The sequence below is a fragment of the Macrotis lagotis genome, chromosome X (genome assembly GCF_037893015.1).
Source record: "Macrotis lagotis isolate mMagLag1 chromosome X, bilby.v1.9.chrom.fasta, whole genome shotgun sequence".
Classification (NCBI taxonomy): Eukaryota; Metazoa; Chordata; class Mammalia; order Peramelemorphia; family Peramelidae; genus Macrotis; species Macrotis lagotis.
In genome coordinates this window covers 239,928,197-239,945,999 of record NC_133666.1, presented here as the reverse complement: position 1 = coordinate 239,945,999, position 17,803 = coordinate 239,928,197, and the positions used below count along the sequence as shown (strand labels likewise).

Here is a 17,803-nt window from a genome sequence, read left to right as displayed (position 1 = left end):
CCAACTTCCTTCTACAAAATCCTTCCCAAATTCTTTTAATTCTAGTGCTTTCCCTCTTTGATTATTTTCCATATATATCCTAAAGATAATTTTTGTGTTGTTTCCCCTATTAGATTGTATACTCCTTAAGGACAGGAGCTGTCTTTTACCCTTTTTTTGTACCCCCTCTCCCCCCAACAGTCTCTGGCACAGAGTAAGAGCTTCATCAATCTTTTTTTGGGGGAGGGTTTAGATTTTTTTTTTGCAAGGCAATGGAGTTAAGTGACTTGGCCAAAGTCACACAGCTGGGTAATTAAGTATCTGAGGTGGACTTGAACTCAGGTCGTCCTGACTCCAGGCCCAGTGCTGCTTCCTTTGACGAATCTTTATTGACTAACTACTAAAATCAATATTTCTTCACATGAGTATTGGAAAGTTAGGTGATTCATTGGTTAGAACACTGGCCTTGGAATTGGAAAGGCCAAGTTCAGATTCTTCCTACTTCAGAAACTTAATAGCACTGGGACCCTGGACAGTCAATCTTTTCCTCTGTAAAATGCAACTGATAATGATAGCACTTAACTCACTTAACACTTTAAGAATCAAAGAAGAAAATACATGTAAAGGGTTTAGCAAACTTTGAAGCGCTATAATTGTAAGCTGCAGCTGCTACATTAATATGCATTGTTTACTTCCTCCTTTACTTTTTCACTTACCTGTTTCTCTTTGATAAAATATAACAATTTAGAAGCATTATCCAGGTATGGGTCTCATCTCACTTTGCTGTTATTGTTATTGAGCATATCATTTTATCCAAGCTCATCTCTTGGGATCTTTTCAACTCAGTAAGTAACTTTTATTAAAGCAAGACCTGGGTAATGTAATGTATTAGATGCTGGGGAACAAAGGAGGAATAAAAAAATATAGGTTCAGGTCTCTGCCTTCCTCAAACTACTTTTGTTTTCTTTCCTCTCATTCACTCTCATAAAATCCTATTTATTACTTCTGATTCAGCTGTCTTTGGTTTTTCTTCCCCTTTCTACACTATCTACTACCTTCTTCAGTTTTCATCTTTTGGCTGGTCTTTCATCTACTGTATTGGCAATAAATATAGACAATTTTAGAAGTATGGCAGAGATAAAATGAAATAACACAATCAAGCAAAAATCAGTTAGCAAGCATCTAAGAATTTACTTTGTGTCAGGGCATACAAAGAAAAAGCAAAAAAACAGAAACAGTCCTTACCTTTAAGAGATTTATAGAAAGGAAGGAATCAGGTTGGGAAAAGTAAGAAGATGAGAAATGGGAAGTAATTGATAGGGCTAGCTTCTGAAGGAAAGGGATCATGATTGACCTTAGCAAGTATTTAAGGGCTAGCATAGAAAGAGTAGGAAAAGATGTAGAGATTGCATAAGTAGTAATAAAATTGAGGGCCCTAATCCTAGGATGTCTTTTTTTGCAAGTCAAATGAGGTTAAGTGGCTTGCCCAAGGCCACCAAGCTAGGTAATTATTAAGTGTCTGAGGTCAGATTTGAACTCAGGTACTCCTGACTCCAGGGCCGGTGCCCTATCCACTGCGCCACCTAGCCACCCCTCCTAGTATGTCTTTTGAGAATGCTCACAAGTGATCACCTCAGTCTTAGTAGGAGGCATGTTCATTTGCTTGGGAAATAGGGTGAAGATTTGAGGAGAACGTTTGAAACTAGTCACTGGGTTTTTTTTAAATTTATTTTTTATTCTCATTTTGTACAAATGTTTTTCTTTACATTAATAAAATATACTTGTTTACAAGTAAACAAAATACCCCTCCCCCATGAATATAGATAGACTTGCTTGGGCAAAAAAGTAAAGGGGGGGAGAAAAAAAATTAAAATTAAAAAAAATAATAGTAATAATTGTAGGTATGGGCAGGTGGTGCAATGGACAAAGCACCAGCCCTGGAGCCACGAACACCCGAGTCCATATCCAGCCTCGTAAACCCAATAATCACCCAGCCATGTGACATGCAAGCCACCCGATCCCCACTGCCCTGCAAAAACCAAAAGAAAAAAAAGACCCAAAATAAAATAAAATAGTAATAATAGTAGGGGTGGCTGGGTGGCAGACAGAGCATTGGCCCTTGAGCTGGGAGCACCCGGGTCCGAATCCAGCCCCGGACACCCAATGATCACCCTGCTATGTGGCCCCAGGCAGGCCACCCAGCCCCACTTGCCCTGCACCCTCCCCCAAATAATAATAACAAAAAATATGTGTTTCAGTCTTTGTACCAACACCATCAACTCTGTCGTGAGTGGATCACATTCTTTATGATAAGTCCATCACAAAAGTTACTTCCATATTTTTCCAACATTGCCATTGCTGATCGCAACTCCCTCCTTTCTTATTTCTCCACTACCATGTACTATATTTTCTCTCTCCTTTCACTCTGACTCTGTTGTAGGGTCACTGAGTGGCGCAGCAGGCAGATCCCTGGTCCTGAGGCCAAGAAGCCCTGAGCCCCCATACCACCCCTGAGGCCCAGCATCCACCTGGCCCTATGGTCCTGGGCAGGCCATCCAATCCCAGCCCCTTGCAAGAAGTAAGAAAGAAAATGTGTTATATCTGGCCACTCTCCCCGCCATGGTCCATCCTCTCCTCCTTTATTCACATCCCCACCCCTTCCCCCTGCTCCCCACTCCTTACTCCAGATGTCTATACCCCATTGAGTATATTTGCTGTTTCCTCTCCTAGCCATCTCTGATGAGAGCAAAGGTTCCCTCATTCCCCCTTGCCTCCCCCCTTCCATATCATTGCAATAGCTCATTGTAATAAAAAAAATCTTATTATGTGAAATAGCTTGGACTATTCCCCCTCTCCTTTTTCATTCTCCCATTCCATTTCCCTTTTTTTCTATTGACTCCATTTTTACACCATATTTTATCTTCGACTTCAGCTTTCTCCTATGCTTCAACTATAAAAGCTCCCTCTACCTGCTCTATTAACTGAGATGGTTCATATGAATATTATCAGTATCATTTTTCTATACATGCAGTTCATCCTCATTAAGTCCCTCATATTTCCCCCCTCTCCTCCAATCTCCATGCTTCACCTGAGTCCTGTATCTGAAGATCAAACCTTCTGTTCAGCTCTGGCCATTCCAAAAGGAACCTTTGAAATTCCCCTGGTTCATTGAAAGTCCATCTTTTTCCCTGGAAGAGGACATTCAGCCTTGCTGGGTAGTTCATTCTTGGCTGCATTCTAAGCTCTTTTGCCTTCTGGTATATTGTATTCCAAGCCCTACGAGCTTCCACTGTAGTTGCTGCTAAGTCCTGTGTGATCCTGACTGCAGCACCACGATATTTGAACTGTCCTTCTGGCTGCTTGTAATATTTTCTCTTTGACTTGGGAGTTCTGGAATTTGGCTATAATATTCCTAGGGGTTGGTTTTTTGGGATCTCTTTCTCGGGGGGATTAGGTGGATTCTCTCCATTTCTATTTTGCCCTCTGCTTCTAGAATATCAGGGCAATTTTCCTGTAGTAATTCTTTGAAAATGATGTCAAGGCTCTTTTCCTGATCATGACTTTCAGGTATTCCAATCATTTTTAAATTATCTTTCCTAAGTCTGTTTTCCATATCAGTTGTTTTTTTCAATGAGATATTTCACATTTTCTTCTAATTTTTCATTTTTTCGGTTTTGAAGTATTGATTCCTGATTTCTGGTAAATTCATCAAGCTCCCTGAATTCTATTCTTTGTCTGAAGGATTTGTTCTCCTCAGAGAGTTTTCTTATCTCTTTTTCCATCTGGCCAAATTTGCTTTTTAAAGCATTCTTCTCCTCAATAACTTTTTAAACTGTTTTATCCATTTGACCTAAGCTGTTTTTTAGCAGGCTATTTTCTTCAGCATTTTTTTGGATTTCCTTGACTAGGCTGCTGACTTCATTTTCATGTTTTTCCTGCATCTCCTTTCTTTTCCCAGTTTTTCTTCCAACTCCCTCATTTGATTTTCAAAGTCTTTTTTGAGCTCTGTCATAGCCTGAGCCCAATTTCTGTTTTTTCTTGGAGTCTTTAGATGCAGGAGCTTGTGCTTCCTCATCTTCAGACTGAGTATTTTGATCCTTCTTGGGCTCATTTGCAAAATATTTCTCAATGGTCTTCCTCTTGTTTCTTTGTTCATTTTCCCAGCCTAAGCCTATTTTTTGGGGGGTGCTTCCTGAGCTTTTGGGAAACTCCCACAAGGGTCTCAGTGTGTGAGGCTCTGTCCTCCCTCCTGGTCTGTGAATGACCATAAGCACCTCCCTCTGCCACGGGGCCGAGGTGGGGAGGGCCCTGCTGTTCTATGGGGGGGCCTAGACTGTGGTCAGGATCTGAATGTGGTCAGAGCCCCAGAGTCCTGTTCCAGGGGTAGAGGACAGAGCTCGGCAGTCTCTCTCTCTCTTCACTCCTCTCCCTCAGCTCAATGGGCTCATGCCCTGGGGGCTCCTGCTTACCGGCTCCACCTGCTTCTGTTTCGGGTCTAGGCTGCCCAAAGACCAAGCTGCTCCCTGTGTGCCCCGAGGGCTGGGCTCCATGTGCTCACTCTGGCAGAGGTCCCCAGCTGTTCCCCCACTTTGTGCTGGTGCTCCCCGGGGTGCAGCTCAGAAGACTCCCCTGCTGCTGTGAGCTGAGGCTCCCAGCGCCCTGGGGTTGCCTCCGGGAGGCTGAAGTTCTTTGGCTCTGGTGGGCCGCCCCTCCGGGGAGCCTTTCTGCTCTTTTCCAGGTTACCTTGAGTAGAACTGCCTCACTGGGTCCCTTTGTGGGTTCTGTCTCTTGAAAGTTTAGTTAGAGTCCTTAGTTTATGAGTTTTTATCAGAGAGCTCCTAAGACTCGATCCCTTCATGTCGCCATCTTGGCTCCGCCCCTGAAACTAGTCACTGTTGAAATGAAGGCCCATGACAATTTTGTAATACTTTTTGTGTTACATGGGTACCTGAGGTTTTTCAACTTAATGGGCTGGGTGGGTCTTTTTGTTTTGATATTACCCACTGTATTTCCTCCTCTCCCAAAGAATCATTTCCTTATAGTGAAGAATTTGAAAAGAGAAGGAAAAACAAAGTTCAGGAGAACTAATGTATCAGAAAAAAATCTGATTTTACATGTATTATTCCACACTCATGAGTACTCTGCTTCTGTGAAGACATGAGAGTGGTAAGGTCTAATCACAACTCTTCTTTGGGATCTTTAATTTTCTTTAGTAGCTTGGGAGTAGGTTTATTTTTTTTCTATTTTTTGATTTTGTTTAACTGACTCTTCCTGTCTCATGGAGTCATTAGTTTCTGTAGACCATTATTTTTTTTGGGGGGAGGAGTTTTCTTCATTAACCTTTTCCAATTAGTCGATTCTACTTTTGAAAGAGCTTTCCATTTGACCAATTGAGGTTTTGAGAGAATTAATTTCTTTTTGCATTTGCTCATTTGAGGATCTGAGAGAATTATTCTCATTTTACAAGGTATTAATTGTCTCCCCCAAATTTTCCAGTTGATTTTTAAACTCCTTCCTTATTTCTTCAAGGAAGTCTTTCTGTGCTGGAGACCAGATTGTATTCTCCTCAGAGGTTCCAGGTCTCTCTGGGTTGGGGTCTTTCCCTTCCAGGAATTTTTCTATGGATCCACCTTTCCGCTGACCCTTCTTCATTATGCTAAGACCTTGAGTTGGGTGGGGCTGGTTCACCTGGGCTTGGGATCTCTAAAGGCTTTACTGAGTGCAGTTTCCCTGGCTGGCCAGTAGGAGGAGCTGGTTGCCCTCTCTGGAGTGTCTGTGACCTTGGTTGTGAGGCCTTCTCCCTTTGCTTGAGGGAGGGAGGGAATTGGAGCTATTGAATTCTTTTCTTCAATCAGTGGTGGGCTTTACCCTGGCCTGAGGTCATTCCTCAGCTGGGCTGGTTCTTTTGCTCACACACCTGGGCCTGAGGCAGACATAATTTGCATTTGTTTGGGAGGAGACCTCAGTGCAATGGAGGCGTGGGCTCAGAGTTTCTCAGACCTGAGGAGCCCAGGGATGGTGTCCCAGACCTCTCCCTGCAGCCCCTTCCCCAAGCTCTAGGGGAACGGACCCAAGCCCCCTTTGTCCAGCCCCACCGCTGATCCAGGAGGTCCGGCTCTCGGGCCCTCAGACTCCCGGTTCCGATTCAGCTGTTGGTCTGGCTGATCTTCCCTGGGAGCTCAGACTCACCTGCTGGTACTCAGCCAAGGCTGCTGCTGAGAGACAAATCCTGAGGTGGATTTTCCTCTCCAGGCTTTTCTTTCTGGGTTTCCTGGTTCGGATTTCTTTTAAGAGGTTTGTTTCATGTGATAGATGGGAAAGAGATCAGACTTTAGAACTCCGCCATCTTGGCCCCGACTCAGGAGTAGGTCTAGAGAAGACAAATGATAGGGGTTGCCCAGGGTTAAGATTTGGAATTATGCCCATAGGGCCATAAAACTATGTCTACAATACCAGTACTAGTTCTTTATCCCAAAGAGATTATTAAAAGGAAAAGGACTTTCACGTACAAAAAAGTATTTATGGCATCATTTTTGGAATTGGAAATTGAGGGAATGATCATTTGGGGAATGGTCAAGTTGTGGTGTATGAATGTAATGGAATATTATTGTTCTTTTTTAAATAAATATTTTTTTATTTTTTTGCAACTACATACAATGGTAGTTTTTACAAATCACTTTTTTGGGGGGGGGCAAGATTTTGAGTTGAATTTTACAATTTTTCTCCCTCCCTTCCCTCCCCCTCTGCCTCGGCAATCTGATATAGGCTCTACATTTGTAACAATGCTAAACATGGATTGAAATTGAACATGTTTTGAAAGAAGAATCAGATCCAAAAGGAATTAAGAAAACTTCAGAGATAACAAAATTACATAATACATAAGATGACTTTTAAAAATTGAAGATAGGAGTTTGGGTCTTCATTTAAAAACCACAGTTCCTTCTCTGGATATGGATGGTATTTTCCATCACAAGTCCCTTAAAATTGTCTATGATTATTGGACTGCTGAAATGAAGTCCATCATGGTTGATCAGCTATGATGATCATCACCTCATGTTGTTAGCATGTACAATGTTCTGTTTCTGCTCATCTCACTCAGGATCAGTTCATGCATGTCTTTCCAGGCTCTTCTGAAATCCTATCCCTTGTTATTTATTATAGAACAATAATGTTCCCTCTCACACACATAATACCAGTTTTTTCAGCTATTCTCCAACTGATGATCATTCCCTCAATTTTCAATTCTTTCTCACTACAAAAAGAACTGCTAATGAATGTTTTTGTACATGTGGGATTTTAAACCCCTTTTCATGATCTCTTCGGGATTCAGTAGTGGTATTGCTGTATTAAAAGGTATTTATTTTTATTGCCTTTTGGACATAATTCCAAATTACTTTCCAGAAAGATTGGATCAGTTCACAGCTCCACCAACAATGCATTAGTGTCCCAGTTTTCCCACATTCCGACCAGTATTGATCATTATCCTTTCTAGTCATGTTGGCCTATTTGAGAGATGTGAGGTGGTACATTGGAGATGCTTTAATTTGCATTTCTCTAATCAATAATGATTTAGAGCAATTTTTGATATTACTTTGCCTTTCCAAATCTTTTGACCTTTTATCAATTGGGAAATGACTTGTCTTTTTATAAATTTTACTCAGTTCCCTATATATTTTGAGTCCTTTGCCAGAAACAATAGCTGTAAAAATTATTAACCAATTTATCACATTCCTTTTAATCTTAATTGTAGTGGTTTTGTTTGTGCAAAGCTTTTTCAGTTTAATCAAAGTTATCCATTTTGTTTTTTATAATGTTTGCTATCTCTTCTTTGGTCATAAAACTACTTCCCTTTCCATAGATCTGACAGGTAAACTAAGGAATATTATTCTTCAAGGAGTGATAAGCAGGAAAATTTTAGATATCCTGGAAAGACTTACATAAACTAATAATGAGTGAGGGTGAGCAAACCGAGAACATTGTACACAGTAACAGCAACAGCAACATTTCATTGTGATAATCACCTATGATAGACTTAATTAAATCTTTCCTCAACAGTTCAGTGATCAAAGATAATTCTAAAAGACTTGTGATGGAAAGTGCATTCCATATGCAAAGAAAGAACTATGGAGTCTGAATACAGACCAAAGCATACTATTTTCAATTTTTAGAATTTATCTTATGTTCCCCTCCTTTTTTCTGATTCTTCTTTCATAACTTGACTAATATGAAAATGTTTAGCATAATTGTACAGTTATAACCTTTGTCAGGTGACTTGTTGTCTTGGATGGGATGAGGGAGAAAATTTGGAAATCAAAATTTTTATAATCAATTTTCCAATTACATGTTATGGAAGTTTTTCAGCATTCATCCACATGCATGTTCATATTTTCAAGTTAGATAATTTCCTTCCACCCTCCCTTGACAGTGAACAGTCAGGTGAATATTGTACATATACATGTGTTTAAATATTTACAGATTAGTCATTTTGGGTATGAGGAATTAGATTTAAGAGAAAAGAAAGAAAACCAGGAGATAGGAAAGAAATACATAAGAGAATGTTTTTAAAAAGTGAATGTAGTATTCATTCAGATACTGTAGGGTTTTTGTTTTGTTTAATTTTTCATCCTCTGGATGGGGTGGGGAGCATTATCCATATAGATCTCCTAGGGTTTTCCTAGCTCTCTGAACTGCTGAGAGTTGCTGCATCCATCAAGGTTGATAAACTGACTGATACTGTTCTTGTACAATGTTCTCTTAGTTCTGCTCCCTTAGTTCAGCATCAGTTCCTGTAATTCATTCCAAGATTCTCTAGAGTCCAACCATTCATGGTTTCTTATAGAGCAATATTATGAAAAACCAAAATCTTACAAAAATGAATGTTGAAAACAATCATTAACATGTATTGGAAAAAAATAAAGGTAAAAAAATAATGGGTGATGGATTCAAGATAAGGAAATACTGTCCTATCAAACTGGTAAGTCTGGGGTTAGAACTGAAAGAAGAAAAGGGAAGTCAGAATAAGACTGACTGAGAGACTAGGGAAGGATAAAAGTATGAAATATTTTGGTGGAGACAAAGTAGGGAAGTAGGAATGGTAGAAGGAAAAGAATTTGTGATGTCCTCAAACCATGCTGTTATAGTCATACACTAGCTTGCCTTCCCAGATGCTCTTCTTCCCTTTTCAACTTTTTTTTTCTCTTTTTATTTAATTTATTTTGAATTTTATAATTTTTCCCCTAATCTCACTTCCCTCCTGCCCCCCACAGAAGGCAGTATGTTAGTCTTTACATTGTTTCCATGGTATGCATTGATCTAAGTTGAATGTGATGGGAGAGAAATATCCTTAAGGGGAAAAAAAAAACAAAATATAAGAGATAGCAAAATTATTCCCTGGCCAACTCTTAACTCTCTTTTATATGTTTCTTTGTCTATTACTATGAATTGTTTGTATTTATATCCTCCAGAATTTAACTTGGTGACTGGCACATAATAAATACTTAAATACTATTTCCTTCATTATCAGACACCCTATTAACTGAAGAAAACCTGGGCTTTGAACCTACAGCTGTAACATCCTATAAAAAAGTGGGGGAAAGACCTCAGAATATTTGTCATGGGCTTATTCCTTGGGAAATTCAATCAGTTTTAAACCAAACTTCAATTTCATTGAGTAATTTCTAGATTATGCTGACTTTTGATATTTTTATTTTCTTCTTTGGTCCTGCTTTTGAAGATATAATTTGTGCCTTAGTAATGTGTATTCTTTTCTCCTCAGACATGCCTTAGTAATGTGTACTCTTTTCTCCTCAGAGTGATGATTCTGATATATGGGATGATACAGCATTGATAAAAGCCTATGACAAAGCTGTGGCATCATTTAAGGTATAAAATGCTTGGGTTTTTTTTTTTTCCTCACTTTTACCATAGAATGTGTATTTGTAAATTTAAATGGAAATCTTTATTTTGTTGTACATGTTCCACCCTCACCCCCAACTCTTTATAACAAAAGTAAAAGAGTATATATGCATCATTGAGTCTCTACCTTAGAAGTGAGTTTCATCATCTCTTCTTCCAAGACAAAGATTGGTCATTACAGTTCCTTTGAATTCAGTTTTCTTTTTGTATTTTACTTGATAAATTATAGTGAACAGTCCTGCTTTTTTCATTATTATTATTATTATTACTATTATCTTTCCATTTTTCTGTCTTTCTCACATTTGTTTCTTATATTATCATTCCACTATAAACTTAAATCCTGCTTAGTTTAGCCATTGCTCAGTTGATTAGTTTATTTCTATTTTTATCCTATCAGATATAGGAATATTTGAGGATATTAGGAACTCTCTTTGTTCTCCTTAAGTATATGCCCACGGGTTCAGAAGGTATAAATAATTTCATGACTTTTCTTGAATAATTCCAAATTGTTTTCCATAATGGTTGGTTCATTTTATAACTCCATCAACAATATATTAGCATGCCTGTCCCTAGCCTCTCTAAGAGAAAATTTCTTTGTTTTATCATTTTTGCAAATCTGATGGTTGGGAGGTGAAACCTCATTGCTTTTATTAGCACATTATTTACCATCCTGTTTTCTTGGCCTACTGATGCCATTTTTGTCTATCTTGGTTCTCTGGACATTTTTTGATCTTTCCTTTCCTAGACTTCAGCATTTCTTTATTTATAAGCTTGCTAAGATTTTCCATTGTCCATTGTCCAACAGTCCAAATTCTTCACAATCTAGTTTATCTTTCCACTCTTAACCCTCACTACTCCAACCATGCATATGTGTGTACATATACAAGTAGAGAAGCAAATTAACTCCCTTCCTCCATAGCTTGGTTCATGCCGTGATTCTGTCTATTCTGTCTCTTCACTTCAGCTCTGCCCACTGAAGTCCTGTTATTCTGAATTCACATCTAGGGCTACCTTCTCTATAATTTCCTTGTCTTTAACTCCCTACTGGGACTGACTTTCCACATATCATTAGTACCAGTTGTGGTAATCATACTAATTCTTCAGTAAAATGACACCCTAATGCCTCACTGTGGTTTGAAAGATCAAGAAAATGAAGTGTAAGCTGTAGTAGGCTCTACTAATGAGTCATGGCTCTCACAGAAAGGACTTGAAGCCATGACTTTATGGACTTCCCTTGAACTTAATAGTGTTCCTTTTTGTACTTATTTTTAAGATTTCTTGTTTTTGTCACCTCCCTCCTAAGTTCTTAGAGAAGTAGAGCTAGATGCTCTAGTTCAACTCCCTGAAGCTCAGAGAAGGCAAATCAGTTGTTCAGAGTGACACAGCTTGTTCAGTGGCACAAAAAAAATTGTTAGGATGTTTGAAAGAAAAGTTTCAATAGAGTGGTAGGATAAAGAGCCTGATTATAATGGATTTATTAGTGAATGAAATGATAAAATAGAAGCTTTCTGTTTTGGAGTATGGCTTAGTGACATTTATAAGAACTAAATGACTATTGATCTGTTTATTTTTAACTTTTGGGGGGTTTTTTGGGTTTTTTTCCAAGGCAGTGGGGTTAAGTGACTTGCCCAATGTTACACAGTTAGGTAATTATTTAGTGTCTGAGACCAGATTTGAACCCAGTTACTCCTGACTCCAGGGCTGCTTCTCTATCCACTGTGCCACTGAACTGTCCCTGGTCTGTTTATTTATAAATAAGTAATTTGCATTTTTTTTTTTTTGGTTAGAATGCTTTAAAGAATGGTGATATTTCTGAAACTTCTGACAAACAAAAAAGTGCTGGACCAAAAAGAAAAAATATTAAGAACAGGAACAAGAAAAAAACTAACCCAGCCCCATTGAAACAGGTATTTAAATACATAAAATTTGACTTCTTTGCTTTTTAAACATTACAATGCTAAGTAAAATGAAATTGTCAAATTGAAAAAGTAGTACTCTACACAGAATGCCTTAAACTTATACTTAAATTTGTCTTCTTTTTTAGTTTTTGTGCATAAAACTCTATTTTCAAACTCACCTTCAGGAAATACTCAGTACTCCTAATTAAAATTATAGAGAGCTAATTGCTTTAATGATTTTCTAATCATATTAGACAAATATAGACTAAATATGAATGTATAATAATGTAAACAAGAAAGTTTTAAAAATTTGCTGGTTTGTTCCAGTGGAAGGTTGGTGATGCATGTTGTGCAGTTTGGTCTGAAGATGGCAATATCTATCCAGCTACTATTGCATCAGCTGATCTGAAGAAGGGGACATGTGTGGTAGTTTATACTGGTTATGGAAATAAAGAAGAACAGAATCTGTCAGATCTTCTTCTTCCAAACAGTGAAGGAGTTCATGATGAGGAAATTATTCATGAAGTAAGAATATGAATGTATTTGTACATAATTGCATTAGAGGTGGAATATTGAATTAAGAATAAAACTTGATTCTATGTCTTTTGCAAGGCATTGGGGTTAAGTGACTTGCCCAAGGTCACACAGCTAGGTAATTATTAAGTGTCTGAGGTCAGATTTGAACCCAGGCCATCCTGACTCCAGGGCTGGTACACTATCCACTGTGCCACCTTGCTGCCCTGATTCTGTGTCTTTTGAAATCATCTTTTGCAGTTGATTGAGTTGTACCAAAATTTTGTGAATACTTAGAGCAATATAACATAACATTTTTAAATGTCAAAGATACAGAATTTTGTTCTAAATATAGATTGCATTCCTAAAATAAAGTATATTTAGAAGGGGTAGAAAAAGTTAAAAGCATATGTTGAAAAGTAAAGCCAGTTATTAACTGTATACCTTGTTAGAAGCCATTCTGCATTTAGGTCAATATGATTTTTGAGTCTCTATCATATTTCTTTAATGATTTTATTTTTCTAAATACATATTATGAAGATTTTTCCATAATCATCCACTTGAATATTTATAAGTTATAAATTTTCTTCCACTCCTCTCTTGTCATGGTGAACAATCTAGTAAACCTTGTATATGAACATTTGTGTTTAACATGTTTATATATTATTCAATTTGTGAATGAGGAATTTGGAATAAGAGAAAAGAAAGGAAACCGTGGAGTAGGAAGGAGAAACATAAGAGAAGCTTTTTAAAAGTTTTATCACATTTTTAAAAGCTGTATTTATATATTATATATTTATATACATAAAACATGCTTTACATGTCAGTACAATTGATTAAGTTGCTGATTGAGACAAGATATTGGCATTAAATTCTTGGGGTTATTATGTAACTAGCAATTTATCCATTCCTGGTCAAATTAACCTTTTTTTTCCCCCCCAAGAATGAAAATGAAAGTCAGAGTCAGTATTCTACAGATGAAAGTGAAAAATCCTCCAGATCACCTGGAAGCAAACAGAATCGCATCAAATCCAAAACTACTCATTGGAATTCATATTTCCCTCCTCCACCACCACTTCCTCTCCCAGTACCAGGGCTGGGAAAGGTAAGCACTACTGACTGGAGTTACTTGGCTGGGTGTGAAGAAAACAAGTCTTAGATTTCGAAGATTTTTCTAGAATTTTCCTTTGAAATACAGTTGTATGCTATTTGAATATGAATTGGTCATCTTCAACATGCTGTGAGGACCTGCTATGAAATCACCCTGTTCAGAAAATAAAAAAAAGATTGAACCAAGTTGTTTCCCAGAAGAAAGATGAGTTAATGAAGTGTTCACTTCAGAATTATTGAGCTTGGGGCAGCTAGGTGGCGCAGTAGCCCTGGAGTCAGGAAGACCAGAGTTCAAATTTGACAGCAGACACATAATAATTATCTTAGCTGTGTGACCTTGGGCAAGTCACTTAACCCCACTGCCTTGTAAAAATCTAAATAAAAAAAAATTATTGAGCTTAACTTCATTTATCCTTTCACCATGCATTGACAAATAAATAACACCCCTCCTTAGAAGATCAAATATGTAAAGTATCATATGAAAGCTAGCTGCTATTAAAGCGGCAGACTCTCAATATAATTAAACAAATTTACCTTAAACAGTCATTTGACACAGGTCAGCATGATCTAGTGTTTTGTTCTTTAGATGAGAAGAAGCTTAATATTTATCATTTTAGTCAAGATTATGTAGTCAAAGAGGCAATTAAATGACTCAGTGGTCAATCTGGCCTCATAAGGCTTAATAGCTGTGTGACCTGGGACAAGTCACCTTGCCTCAAAACATGGGAGAAGGAAATGACAAGCTATTCCAGTATACAGTGAAATTCCATGGATGGTAAGATCCATGTGACTACAAAGAATCGAAACTCAAAAGGTAGCAGAAGGCTTTTATGACAACAAAAGAGAATTTTACAATTTATCCATCATTCAATCTGAGGAATTTAGAGGAAAGAAAATTAACTATTCTTAATTATCTGGTATTAAATCATTATAAAGTTTGTTTTACCTGGTTTATCTAGAGCTAATCAGCTTTGCTTTAGGAATGACTTTAACTAATAAGTGCTTAATAAATGTTTGGGGGTAGACAGTCATTTCCTTATTGGATTATTTCAGTGAAATTATAAGATGATGGTAAATAAATAAACAAACCCTTTGTAAATAAAAAGCCCTTTCTGTTAAAACCATTCTAATCATTGTTAAAGTTCCTTGACTTGGAAGTACTTTTAAAAAAAGGCAAATCAGGGCTTAAAATTATTTATTATGTATTCATTTGAAATTCATCTTTTATTTTAAGGACATGCACAGTCATTTCCTCTAAACTGGGGCTGTCCAAAATGCCACCTCTCATGGGGTTACTAAATGCTTTATTAAATGAAGCCATGCTCTCAGTAAATTGGCAAATCAAAATATATTATCTATTGTTTCAATAAAGACTTTTAAAAGCAAGGTTGGAAGCCCTGCTCTAAATGATAATAGTTAAGATTATCAATGGTGCTCGCTTCGGCAGCACATATACTAAAATTGGAACAATACAGAGAAGATTAGCATGGCCCCTGTGCAAGGATGACACGCAAATTTGTGAAGATTATCAATGGAGACATGTTGGTATTAGGCACATACTGGGTCTATTATTACTTTATTTAAAAATTTCAAAAGTAATCTCAGAATAAATGAATGGGATCAGTTGACTGCATCTATTCAATAATCAACCTGATTTATTATTGAGGTGGTGAGATAATATGAAAATTTAATCAAGTAGTTAAATAAAAGGTTAGAATATTTAGATATTTTAGATATGTATAAAGCAGAATAATTTACTACTGTCTTTTTTTGAATGGATACAGAAACTCTTTCAAAAAGTGAAGATGAAAACAGTAAAAAAAAATTACCTGCTTCTTCTGCATGGATAAATAGTTTTGAGCCCAGGTTTCTAATACCTACCTAAACCTACTGAAAGGAGTGAATGTCATTTTAGAGTTAGGTCACTATGTGGTGCTAGTTCTGGACTCAAGAAGACCTGTGTTTGTATCTCATATACTAGTTGTGTGAACCTGGCCCAAGTCACTGTCTGCTTTGATTTTCTCATCTGTAAAATGGGGAGAATAATAGCATCTACCTTCCAGAGTTTTTCTTTGGGGGGGGGGGGGCGACAAGGCAAGGTTAAGTGACTTGCCCAAGGTCACATAGCTAGGTAATTAATAAATGTCTGCGGCCAGATTTGAACTCAGGTCCTCCTGACTCCAGGGCCAGTGCTCCATCTACTTTACCACCTAGCTGGCTCCAGAGTTGTTTTGAAGATAAAATGAGATGATATTTGTGAAGTGCTTTGCAAACTTTAAAGAGCTAAATGCCTGTTGTTTTTGTTGTTGTAAGTATCCATTTCAGATGGTATTGTTTGATATTATTTTCAGCCCTTTTTGTTTTAGGACAGGTAGATCTTTTTTTATTTTTTGTATTTTGTTAAATCACTTCTATTTTTGAATGTTGCATTATAGCCTGGACTGAAGTTCAGTGGCCCACCACCCTTCCTCAGAGGCTGGCCCCCACCATTTCCTTCAGGACCACCAGTAAGTACTAATTTTATATTAATTTGAGTTCCATTTAGGGGTTTTTTCTTCAAAAATCTGGTTTCATGGTTTATACTTTTCAGTGAGTTTAGTGAAAAGAGCTGTTTGCATTATTCTGGGGCCAGCTTGACCTTTGAACCATGTTCCTGTTCTGCACTCCCACCTACTTAAATCCTTCATGCTTTCTCAGTAATCTCAGATAGCTTTGCCTTTTAATATCCTTTAACCTAAATAAAAGAATAAATTTCTAAATGGTGGCATGTTAGAGATAGGTCTTAAATGATATTTTAGGACAAGAAAGAACATATTTCTTGTATTATACTCTATGTTTTTACATGTGTAATTCTTTTCTCACAAGTTCAGTCTTGTGATATATCTGTGTTTATAAGGTAATTTTTCCTTTTAATAAGGAAGAAATACTCATGATTCTTTCTTGGATGATTAATTCATCCATAGTTATTCATTCTTAGAGCATTCTTAATTCAACAGAAAAATAATTGTAGTTTCAAAAGTATAATGTTTAAAAAATCATTTTATTCAAGATGAGCAGAACCAGAACATGGTATATCCTAACAGCAACAAGAGGGTGATGATCAACCTTAATGGACTTGCTCATTCTATTGCTGCAGTAATCAGGGATAATTTTAGGGCATCTGTGATGGAGAATACCATCTGTATCAAGAGAGAGAACTGTGGAGTTTAAACAAAGGCCTAAGTCTATTACCTTAAATTTTTTTTAAAAAGTTGTTTTGTGTACTGTATAGTTTTGCTATCTCTAATATTTTATTTTTTCCTCAAGGATATATTTTTGTCTCCCAACACATTCAGTTTTGATCCATGTATAGCATGGAAACAATATAAAGATTATCAAACTACCTTCTATGGAGGGGAAGGGAAAGGTAGTGGGGGAAATTGTAAATTCAAAACCTTACCAAAAAAAGATAGGTAGAAACTACTATTGTATATAATTGAAAAACATTTATTTTTTTTTAAAGGAATCATTTTATTTAGCCTTTATTCTTTCTGTACTTGGAGTAACATTTCTCACATTCCTTTGTGCAGATCACTGGCTGGAAAAAAAATAATTGAGAAAAACAAAATATACTGACAAGAGGTGTAAGCAAGCTATCTGAAAGGATTAAATGAATTGCAGAATGTCCTATATTGCTTGACTTTCATATTTTCTGATACTCTTAGAAATATACTATAGTATATAGTATAGCTGCTAAGCTTGACTTGTATACATGTACAATATAAGGAAAACAATCTTTTATGACAATATAATGTGGAGTTTAACAAAAGTAACATTTTGTTTTAAATTATTTTGTGGGTTTATTTTTAGTTGGATCCTTTTCTAAATACTTTTTAGCTTGAGCATTATTTTGTGTAAAGAATTACATACAGCAGGAAAGGAATATCCTATTAATGTCATTATGTCATTTGGTAAATGGATTGTCATCTATCACTTTTTTGTTTATGGTCTCTAATAATAAGTATTTTATCATTTGTAGTTGATTCCCCCACCACCTCCCATGTCTCCCGATTCTCCTGAAGATGCTGATGCTTTGGGAAGTATGTTAATAGCCTGGTACATGAGTGGCTATCATACTGGTTACTATCTGGTAGGTGATAAATCTCTCTTTTACTTAATACTTCTTTGGTAGACATATGGCTTCTCTCTTTTTTCAGCTGCAAAGACATTTTAGTTATTCCCTGTTATGGTGTCCTTTTGAGGGTTTTTTTTGGAAGTCTAATTATATATTTTCAAATTTAAGTACTTTCAGGTTATTTTCTCTCAGAAATGTTTTTATTTATTAAAATTACAACTGTGTTATAGATAACCATATGTTTTAACTCATTTTAAGTTTTAAATGCTGAATT

At 36.9% G+C, this 17,803-nt stretch overlaps 1 protein-coding gene and 1 non-coding gene across 4 annotated transcripts in view; both read left to right on the top strand.

Annotated features, from left to right (window-relative positions):
• LOC141501489 (survival motor neuron protein-like) overlaps positions 1-17,803 on the top strand; it is a 42,042-nt gene that overhangs the window by 4,093 nt on the left and 20,146 nt on the right. For all 3 annotated transcript variants that reach the window (XM_074205460.1, XM_074205462.1, XM_074205461.1), the window contains exons 2-7: positions 9,790-9,861; positions 11,682-11,801; positions 12,120-12,317; positions 13,249-13,410; positions 15,851-15,922; positions 17,434-17,544. In XM_074205460.1, coding sequence (XP_074061561.1) covers positions 9,790-9,861; positions 11,682-11,801; positions 12,120-12,317; positions 13,249-13,410; positions 15,851-15,922; positions 17,434-17,544 — 735 coding nt within the window. The remainder of the gene's footprint in view (positions 1-9,789; positions 9,862-11,681; positions 11,802-12,119; positions 12,318-13,248; positions 13,411-15,850; positions 15,923-17,433; positions 17,545-17,803) is intronic.
• Positions 14,847-14,953, top strand: LOC141503618 (U6 spliceosomal RNA). Its single transcript, XR_012472963.1, has one exon. It is a non-coding gene; the product is annotated as a U6 spliceosomal RNA (small nuclear RNA).